General features: G+C 51.3%; 1 protein-coding gene and 1 long non-coding RNA gene across 3 annotated transcripts; both read right to left on the bottom strand.

Moving 5' to 3' along the window:
• Nucleotides 1-250: 250 nt before the first annotated feature.
• LOC135303961 (serine/threonine-protein kinase PAK 3-like) lies at nt 251-7,642 on the bottom strand. Of its 2 annotated transcripts, none has more exons than XM_064426270.1 (8): nt 7,516-7,642; nt 4,579-6,567; nt 3,319-3,431; nt 2,680-2,797; nt 1,948-2,047; nt 1,326-1,522; nt 601-738; nt 251-454 (listed from the first exon to the last, which is right to left on the bottom strand). In XM_064426270.1, the coding sequence occupies exons 3-8, from the start codon at nt 3,360-3,362 to the stop codon at nt 365-367; spliced, it is 687 nt and encodes a 228-aa protein (XP_064282340.1). In that variant the 5' UTR covers nt 3,363-3,431; nt 4,579-6,567; nt 7,516-7,642; the 3' UTR covers nt 251-364. The 2 variants fall into 2 exon arrangements, with proteins under 2 accessions (XP_064282340.1, XP_064282341.1); XM_064426271.1 differs by having other exon boundaries at nt 6,504-6,567.
• Nucleotides 7,643-7,737: 95 nt separating this feature from the next.
• On the bottom strand, nt 7,738-10,252 carry LOC135303962 (uncharacterized). Its single transcript, XR_010365389.1, has 3 exons — nt 10,032-10,252; nt 9,086-9,123; nt 7,738-8,684 (listed from the first exon to the last, which is right to left on the bottom strand). It is a non-coding gene; the product is annotated as an uncharacterized LOC135303962 (long non-coding RNA).
• Nucleotides 10,253-10,561: the final 309 nt, after the last annotated feature.

The raw sequence follows: 10,561 nt of genomic DNA, 5'->3' as shown, positions 1-10,561 counted from the left end.
AGCAGTGACACCACTCTGCTCCATTCTGCCCTGCTCTGCTCCTCTAGTCACAGCTGCAAGCCTGTATCTCCACAAGAGGCTGTGGCTGGAGGCAAGGAAGGAAAAAGATCTTTGCTCACAAACAAACCGTGCCACAAACCCCATCCATGGGTCTTCCCACATAGCAGAAACACCTGACCATTCAGAAGCAAATTTAGAGCTTATTCACAGGGTGAGAACAAAAGGAAGCTTCCAACACAAAGAGTTTATTTATTTATTATAGTATTTATTCTGACTATCACTCATAACAAACTACAAACTACGAGCTATAAACTACAAACTACAAACTTCAAACAACAAACAACAACAAAGGCCTCCTCCAGGGCTAGTATCTCCTGTCGGCCATGAACTCCTGTGTGGCCATGATCAGAGGCGTCAGGGAGGAGGCTGGCTTGGCTGATGTTACAAATGGATGCTGCCCAAAGAGAAAAAGAAGCAATGAGCTTCTACTTTCCCCACAGCCTGAAGCAGGCTTTCTCTGGCTAGCAGAGATACAGAAAGGAGGGCATTCTGTGCACCTCTCTCTCCACATCCAGGACCTGCAGCCGCTTTGCCTGTTACCTGCAGAAGTTCCTGGGCAGACCAGCGCCTGTCCTCGTCCCTCTCCAGGCAGCAGTGCAGAAAGTCTCGCAGCCACGCCGACTGCTGCCTGGGCTTCTGCAGCTTCGGGGGGGCCCCGGTGCTTATCAGCTGTTGAACCTAGAGAAGAAGGAAATGCCACACTCTACCTGTCTCCTTCGCACCCCAAACTGCTCACACAGAGCCCATTGGACAAGCTCCACTCTGCAGTGGCACTTTACTCCCTGCCACAGGGTGGCAGATACCTTTCCTACCCCTACTAAAACAACCCAAAGCCAGAGGCAGCCATAGCCAGTCCAGTAGGCAAAGGCTCTTGCCTTGACCACTCATTTCACTGGATGATGGAATCAGCAGCAGCTCCATCAGCTAAAGCACACTTTGCTTCTCTGAGCACTGACACAGCCTCTACAAGTGACATGGAAGACTGACTTTCATCTAACTCTTCTATTTCCAAGGATTATTCCATAAAATGCAGCTCAGCACTGCTCACTGCTCCCTTAGGCAAAGCTTCTGCCAAGCAAAAGGCATCCTGATTTTTAGGTCCTGTTCATGCACAAAAATGGCAAGGGGATGATCTGGCCAAGAAGCACGAGAGACTGTGCAGCCTGGAACCTATCATTTTCAGGTGTTGGCAAGCTTCCCAGGCAGAAGAATGGGAGCAGATTTTGTTGGGGTGACAGCAGTGTCTGAGAGCAGCTGCAGCGTACCGTGCGGAAGGTTTTCATCAGGTACGGAGGCGCTCCGTCCACCATCTCGATCCCCACGATGCCAAAGGACCAGATGTCCACTTTGGGGCCATAGGGCTTCCTGGTGAAAATTTCTGGCGCCATCCAGTAAGTTGTTCCAACAGCTGATCTCCGTTTGTTCTGCTCGGTGGTGAGTTGAGCAGCAAGGCCAAAATCAGCTGAGGAGGAAAAACCACTCTGATCAAGCCAGCGTGAATTAGGAAAGCAAACAAAAGAAATCCCCATTGTACCAATGTCCAAGAAGGCAGTGTGGAACCCAGCTGTAAAGAGGCCATACCTCAGGCCTGCAGCCAAGGAAATACGGAATTGGCCACTTAGCAAAACCCCCCAGTTTCAGGCAGTGGATTTTAGTCCCCTGAAGCTATTAGACTGTAACTGCCTTGCTTGGGAAGGGACACACACAACCCAAAGCCACCCCTGAGCCCTTCTTCCCAGCGACACTTCCCTGCACCTTGTGGCTGTGCTCTGTGCTTGCAGCAGGGCAGCCTGCACTGCCACAGGCACCACTGCAGGGAACTGGAGCCACCCAAAGGCAGCCCCACACCACAGCCCGCCACGGCTGAGCCTGGCCAGCAACACCCACCCAGCTTGACTGATCCATCCAAGCCCAGGAGAATGTTGTGGCTTTTGATATCTCGGTGGATCACTTGCTTGGAGTGCAGGAAATCCAGGCCTTGCAGGCACTGAGAGAGGAAAAAGAAACACGAGCCTAAGTGGACTTCATCCCACAGGCAGAAAAGTGGCACATCTGCAACACTGACTTCCTGGGGGATGGTGAGCCATGGCAGGACAGGCTGCTGGCAAGGGCAGGAGCCTGCTGCTCCACCACGAGAACAGCAGTGCCTTTCTAAGTGAGGGTATGTTTGCTTCTGAAAGAGAAAGGGCAATTGTTCCTCTGGCCAGTGCCCTGCAAACACAGGCTGAAGGAGCCCTGCTGCAGTGGCTGTGCTCTCTGCAGCCAGACAGCAGTGGATGCTTTTGCAAACACCACTTTGGGTGCAAGGCTCTCCTTTGAGGCTGAGCTCTGGGAAAGTCCTGTGAGTATCTCTTCGTCTTTGCCCCTTGCTTCACTTTGCACCACCAGCGCCTTTGCCCTTACAGGGAAGGAATGCAGCACACACAGGCTCCAGGCAAGTGTTTAGAGAGGCAAACACACCAGAAGAAGGGCAGGGACACTGGCAGGCACTTCAGATGCTCTTGCTACTGCCAAGGACATAAGAGAAAGGCTTGGAAGATGAAATCTCTCCTCTCCTTATCACCCATTTGGAAGGACCATCCCAACCAAGCCATGGGAAGCACAAGTGCCATCCCTTACCTCCCGAGAGACAGCTGCTATCTCTCCTTCTGCCATGCGAGTCTCCCTGATGACATCATGTAAAGAACCTCCGTCCATGTATTCCATCACCAGCCAGAGTTCCTCATCCACCAGGTAGCTGAAAGGAGCAAACAGCCTGGAGATGAACGCACGCACTTACACAACCTGATGGATTCTTGTTTCTGTGTCTCTCTCAGAGGAACACAGGAGGAAGTGAGTAGTCATTCCCGACGCTCTGCAGGGCTTGAACTCTGAGCAGTCTAAAAGACAGCTCGGTATCCACACCAATGCAACAGGCCAAGGGAAATACAATAGACAGTGCTTTGTCAGCACTTCAGACACATGGAAAAAATCAAATCCCAAACCCAACAAAAAAAATGTGGAGAGAGGACAGGAACTTGGAGGCTGTTGGCTCAGTAAGACAGGGCCCAGTCCTGTCTTTGAAAGTGCCCTTCACACTAGGTATGCCAGGAAAGATGAATGCAGGCCCAATGCAATCTCCTCCCAAGACGCTGTAGATCAGCCCAAGAACAGGAATTAACAGCTCCATCCTCTTTTGCCAGCGACCAAAGGAGTGGTTGCACCTCTGGCTTGCAGGATGAGAATGACCTTTCATGGCAGGACAGCAGAACCACTCACCTGTCTACATAGTTCACAAGGTTGGCATTCTTACTGCCACGCATGACCTGGATTTCATTCAGGCACAGCTCGCTGCTGCTCTCTTGCAGGAGACTAATTTTCTTGATGGCCACCTAAAACAACATGGAAAGCCATGAACCAAAGAAGTCTGTGGCACAGGAGCACAAAGGGAACATGAAGACAGTGATTATGGGATGACAGTAGCCCCAGCTGGGCTGGGCCAAACTGCCTTGTGACTGGACATCAGACCCCATGCTTGGGGACCTCCCAGAACAGAGAGACAGATATCCTTTGCCTTGTAAACCTGGGAGAAACATGGTCTAAGCTCTCCACCTCAAAGCTCTAACAACACTCACTGTGCCCACTGTCTTCCCCAGGACCTTCCTTTATCATCCCCATTGTCATTGACACACCTCTTGCAAGCAGGAATCGATTCTGTGCCAGTAGAAATGGAACAAAACTGCTGGGAAACCTTGGGCACTTCTAGGGGGTTGATCATTACTCCAGCAACCACTAGCATTCTCCATTGCACAACTACAAAGCAAACTCTTACAGACATGACTGATAAAATGCTGTTTGTCCTAAAATCATCCTCAGGGTTATTCCCCATAAGAAACACAACCCTACATATTTCACGGAAAAAATGCTGTGATGATGAAAACATCATTAAGGACACCTCCAAAAAAGACAATCCAAGCACTTCCTCACTTCAGGAATTTGCATTTCGTTCCACTAAAATACTTTAATTCACACCACTGATATTTGCAATTACTGCCTGACTGTAAAAAGAAATAACCCATGCCTTGATCCTCTAGGGATGCACACCAGGCTCTGAGCAGGACTCAGGCCCTTGAGACACTCCTTGCAGACCTTGCTCTCTCTAAGCACAGATCCCAAGGGCAGCACTGCAGGTGGCTGCAGAACTGCCAGCATGATTTCCATGTATTGGCTAACAGCCAGAAACGAGAATTCAGGAACGCTGCAGCCCCAAAGAGCAGTGCCATGCTCTGAGACACCACCTGGGCACGTAGACCCAGCCTTGTGTCCTCCTCTGAATGATACCGCTTGCCTCCTTGCATCCCCTGGGGCAGCTGAGAAGGACAAAATCTGTCCCCACTGTATTTGGCAGGCAGACACTGCTCTGCACTCCATTTGCCTTTGCAGCAAAGCTCCACTGGCGAGCCAAAGCTCAGCCACAGCTCACAGCAGAGGGGAGGGCACTCGAGAGCTGCAGAAGCTGCGGCGCTGCTTGAGGCTTACCTCTTCTCCTGTGGCAGTCTCCACTGCCGTGCACACAGTGCCGAAACCCCTAGAAACAAAACAGCAGCAGAGAAAGAACAAGTCCTTTAGTCCCTGCTAGTGCAAAACACTGCAGTCCAACAGGAACAAAGTCCTGGAGCAAAGAGTAAATGGAACATGACAGATTCTTCTCTGGGTCTTTTCTCCCTTTTCTCTTTCTCTAGCTGTGCATGTGTCGGATTTTTCCAGGAATATGCCCGTTGGGTCTTCTTACACCTCTCCTTGGAGTCTGTCTGCCAAACTCAAGCACTACCACTCAGGCTTTTCTGAGAAGCCTGAAGCCATGTAACAGCCATTGGAGGAAAGCCTCTAGACACAGATCCCTTCTCCAGCTTGCAAGGAAAGTGGTGTCCAGCCACAGCCATAGCAGGCAAAGGCTTCCATTGCTGCACACAAATGGAGAAATCCTCAAAACACAGGGTCCTTAGGCAGCTGTATTCTGGGTCCAGAGCCATTGGCAGCTGCTTCTCTTCGATGCAACAGACACTGGAAGGACTCCACTTTTCTGGCGACTTCTTGTACATTTGGCTTCTGTTCTGGGGTGACGTTATGATGCTTGTTTCCCCAGTCACTTGTTCTGTTTATGCTGGATGTTATATTCTGTGCCTCCAAGACGGGATCAGACAGTAGGGGCCGGGAGAAGAGGGAGCACAGAGTTTTGTTATCAGCTGCACTCTCCCCCGCAGTCTGCTGGAACACAGAACTCCAGTGTTGTGGTCTGGGCACAGATGGGGCCACACACCACACTCCTTTTGCTTTTTAGTTAGTTTAGCTAGCTAAGGTAGTCTGAGTTTCGCCTTTAGTGTTTTTCTTTCCCTTTTCTTGGAGCCATTCGAACCTGCTCCAGACTGGGACCCAGCAAAACACCGAGAGCTCACACTTTGTAGCCCACCAGGGCCTACTCTGCAGCCTTTCCCAGCACTGGAGAATGACAACCCCCAGGAGAGACTTTCTGAACTTGCCATCTCTTCAGAGCAGCAAATGAGTTTTGTCATCCGGTATTGTTCATTTTGTGTGCTGGGGAGTGATTTCCCTGTTAAATAAACAATTTCTTTCCACTTCTGCCCGAGGAAATTATTCCCAAACTGGCTGGGGGCAGTGGCCATGTGGGTTTGCTTTTAGGAGGGGCCCTTTCTGGAGGTTTCCTCCAAAATTCGCCCTAAACCAGAACACCTGGTACAGAGAAAATGTTGCAAATCAATCCCATCTACAGTCAGCAGAGCTGGCTTTCAAAGGGAATAGCTTGGTGGATTCTTTGCAGCAAACGCCTAAACCCCACAGGATCCACGAGGAGTCTGCCATCAGGCAGATGATGCCTTTTCCTCTAGAGTGCATTGCCACTGGGCAGTCCCCTGAAACTTTGTCTTTTGCCACCGCAGCCACAAAAGAGAGCTGCTTCTTTCATTTCTGCTTTTGGCTTCTAGACTAGGTGGTGGTCATCCTGACTACTGAATTTTATTTGCAGCAAAATATTGGAAAGAAATGTTACTGAGAGCTGTTCCCTGACAGCTGTCAGCTGCTAGCTTGACCTTTGAGACAATGAAGTTTCTCCTCCTTTCATTCCCACGTATTCTGTATTCTTTTGAGACACTCAAAAATTATTTCTCCTATGAAAAGCGGCAAACAGGTGCAAACACACTTGAGGGACAGGAGAGATGCCAGGTGCTGCTCTTTGCCGCAGACAAGACATTGCCAGCATCCAGATGTCTTGGCTGTGCCTTCACAACACAGCTATAAATGCTGGCCAGCATTGAGAGATCACCTGGCATCATCTTAACGCAGTGTCTGAACAGCTTTGGAACTTGCCTGATGTCACTCTGGGGAGATGGGACACGAGCAAAACACACTGCCCCTCTCTTTGAAGAAGGAACTGTGGCTGCACTCACCCTTTGCCAAGAGTTTCCAGTTCTGTGTATTTAGCCTCAGGATCTCCCTCGCTCACCAGCATCTCTGTAAAAATCCCAAGCACAGATGCTCACTTCAAAAGAGATCCCACCCTTCATCAGATCACAAAGGCAGCCCCACTCTTCGGGACACTGGGCGCTCTCAACTCAGTCAGTTGGGAAACAACAACACCACTGCACCAGCACCACCTCAAAAACAGCAGCAGCAAGACAAGCAGCCCTGCAGCACAGATGGCCAGCACTAAACTAAAAGCCTAAAGTAAAATCTAAGCACACAGAGAAACAGTCAGAGGAGACAGGGATCAGAAAACTCTAACCAAGAGAAGTGATTGTTGTCTATAAACATTAAGGGCAGCAGGAAAAACAAAACCTTCCTGTTCTTGGCAATGAACACTCTGCGACATTCAACACAAGCTTTCATCCTTGCAAACATCAAAGGCATCTTGGGTTCTGGAATCAATTTTTGTCATCAGCTGCCCTCTCCAGAACAGGAAGAATATTGCAAAGTGCTTCCAGCAGAGCCCAGATCTCCAGCTTTAAGCAGGACTTTGCCTAAACAATGCCCTTCAGCCTTTCAGGAGCAGCAGCTCATGTTATAAGCTACTGTGATGGCCTGAGGAATGAGGTCCCTCAGCCTTTAGGACAGGCTGAGTGCTGAAGATGACCTTGGCCGTGCCCACAGCAGCTGGGCCCCGCAGGAGCTCCTTGAGGCCTACTCATTCGCGAGGTCACGGCCTCCTGCTCAGCCAGAAACAATCTCTGCTTGGCCTTTTGCCTACAGGGAAGCTCAGGCAAAGCCAAACCAGGCCGAGCTGCTCTCAGAGGCAGGAGCAACACCCCGCTGATCCCTCACCACCTCAGAGCACAACAACAGGTCCTGTGTGGAGGAGGCCTCAGGACCTGGCACTCAGCTGAGCAGGAGGTGGGACAGCTCATGCCGGCACACGCGCACACAAGGCACTGCTCCGGCACACAAGGATCACAAAGGACCTACTCAGCATGGCCAGGCACTTGTCCTCTGTCCTCTCTCGCTGCTGCTCTCTGCTGCCAGACGAGCTGGTTGTGCTCCAGGTGCACGAGCTGCTCGTGCTTGAGCTTCCAGCCTGGGCACTGGAGCCTTCTCCCGAGCCTTCTGCTGCAGCTCGTGCAGGTGCCAGGACAGAAGAGATGGAGCTCTGGGACAAGAAATGAATTTGGGTCACAAATGAGCCTGGCAGAGATGCCCCCATTCCATTTCAAATGCAAGCCCCTAGGAAGATGCTGCTGGCCACACCCAGGGCTCTTCACCTCTCAGCTTGTGCAGCCCGCTTCAACAGCTCAAGGCACAAAATCCAAAGGCTGCTTTTACATGACGGACAAAATGACACCAAAGACGCTGCTACCCAAAGCGGGCACTTACTGGTGTTGTTTGCTCCGGCCGTGGGCTGACCGCAGGGCCAGGTTCATCGGCACCTTCCTCCTCTTCAGCCTCTTCCTCAGGTACAGAGGCTGCCAGAGCAGGTGCTGACGCTGCCCTTGTGCTCTGTGGACAGACAGCAGCATGAGGGATAGGAAAGAACCTGTCATTCACCACCTTACCTATATTCAGCTACAGGCCCTGCTGCAGCTCAGCTCTTCCTTTAGCTACTGACTTTAGCTGCTCTGTGGGGAGGGCCAGGTCCCTGCTGGGGACAGTGCCTCCTCGTATCCTGCAAGCTTGTGAACTGCATCTTTGCACTGCTCTCCTCACAGGGGACAGGGAGCCTGCACAGCCACTGGCCACCAAGGGCCTCACTTGTACCCCAGGAGCATCCAAAGACATCCTAATGCTACCTCTTGTCTCTTACTAAGACAAATTCACAGCCCCTTTCAGAACAGTAGGAAGCTGCTGCATAAACAATCCAAGTTCCACTCTGCTTTTCCAAGCTCCACTGACTGGGGGAAGGGCCGGAAAGATTCCGGCCTCCAGCATCTTCAGCCAGGCACAGGAGGTGCTGTCTGATCAGAAACTTGCAGCTATGCTTTGCTCCAGCCACAGCACGACCCAGAGCTGCTACTTACTGATGCTGGATGCTCAGGCCCTGCAGTGGCAGCAGGCGCAGTTTGGGGAGCATCTTCCTCCCCTCTGGCCTCTTCTGCAGGAAGACACGCAGCCAGAGGATCCTCCGAGGTTGGTGTTGGGCTCTGCAGACAGACAGCAGCGTGAGGGACAAGTGACCTTTTCTATGTTCAGCTCTAGACCCAGATGCACTAAGGAGAAATCATCTGCAGAGAAATGGGATTCTAAGTTGTTCCCACTGAAGTAAAATGGGACAATTAGAGGGGACTGCACTCTCTTGTGCAGGGGAAATTCCGTCATGGCTTAAAGCACCAAGCAACCCCACTTCCAGCTGCTTAAAAGCTCTGAAAAGGAATTGGAGAAAACAGCCTGGGCTCCTCCTGCTGCTGCTGCTCTTGCTGCAAAGGGTCTGGACTGTAGTTTCATTCATCCAACCAGGCTGGCACTGGACTGCAACACACCCAGCTCACAGCTTGCTCCACAATTGTCAAATGCTACCAAGGCCAGAGACTTCTTTCCCACTCACCCAAAGACCGGATTCTCTCCAGGCACGGGTGATGTGACCTGCAACACACAAGGGAAAAACAACCAGATGCTGTAAGAAAACTGCCTGTGCTGGGCAAGCCCACAAAAAGTCAACCCAAAGGCAGAGCATTCTGCTTTCACTACATCACTCCAGCTGCAACCCCTGTGTCACACAGCAAGCAAGTCAACAGCACAAAATATTGCCTGGTGTCTACCTTCTGTCCTCTGTGGTCACTCAACCCACAGAAACTTGAGACTCAGAAAGGCCCAGTGGTTCTGTAACAATCACTGCTTCTGCCCCACCCCACCCAGCAGGAGCTACAGCTCCTCCCTTTCCTGTGCTTCAGTTTTCTCAAGAGATTGCATGCAGCAATTGCCATGAGCTCACTGAAAACCTTTCCCCGGAAAAGCTTCACCCAAGTGCCCCTTAGCCAGGGTGGCAATTCTATCGTGACACAGCACGGGAACAGCTCCAGGGTTCGGGAGCATACAAGAACTCCTCTGAAATGTCTATCTCAGAGGCCTTTTCCAAGCTGATTCTGTGACTTCATCACAGAACAAATGGCTCTTTTAGTGTGCAGGAAGTGTCAAGGTCCACAGGCACATGCTGGGATGAGGGAATGCAGACAAGAAGACTTGAACTGAGGGACATTCCCTCAGTCCTGGAGAGCAGTGCACAGCTTTTACAAGGACTCCTGACAAGCTCTCCCACTCTTCCTATCTTGGAAGTTGTCTTCCTTGAGCCAGTAAACTGAGGAGACTAAACTCCATAGCCACAGGCTGTGCCACAGGAGGAGTGAAGCCCCTGCAGGCCACATTACAAATGCTGCCCACTCCCCACTGGCTAGAGACACCCCCTTCTTGGCTGGAGCTGTTGACAGCGGCTTTACCCAACCAAAGGCCTCTTTGTGGCATTTTGGTTTCCATATGCTGCAACATCTACTTACGTGCCAGGTGGGTGAGAAAGTACCCAGAATAAGCCACGGAAAAAGCTGCGCAAACTGCAGCACACACTCCCTCCATGGCTTGAGCAGCGCTGCTCAAGTCTGTACCAGACAACGCCTGTGGGAAAAACCAAAAATATTCCGAGTCCTGCTGGCAGAGACCTCGTCGATCAGCAGGTTCCGTCTGCAGTGAGCGTGCCACAGAGCTGCTCTGCACACTGAGCCCTTCCGGGCCTCAGCACAGCAACTTTGCCTTGACAACGCCGGGATGCGGCCGCTGACATCACAATAGCAGCCGCCCTAGGCTGGATTGTGAATTCATGCATAGAACCAGACCTGCTCTACACCTAATGCCAAAAAAATCCTGCAAAGTTTTCCTCTGCTACAAAGCAACACAAAAAGCCCTCCTAGTCCATCACCTGTTGCTCAAGGCATGTAAGAGTAGAAACACACTTAGCCCCTAGAGCCCACACTGAGAAGCTGAGCACTGAGAAGGGACCAGGATGTGAGGAGCCGCAGCAGTGGTCTTTGAC

The sequence above is a fragment of the Passer domesticus genome, chromosome 6 (genome assembly GCF_036417665.1).
Source record: "Passer domesticus isolate bPasDom1 chromosome 6, bPasDom1.hap1, whole genome shotgun sequence".
Lineage (NCBI taxonomy): Eukaryota > Metazoa > Chordata > Aves > Passeriformes > Passeridae > Passer > Passer domesticus.
Note: the sequence above shows the minus strand (reverse complement) of the source record. Positions and strands in the feature narration are given on the sequence as shown.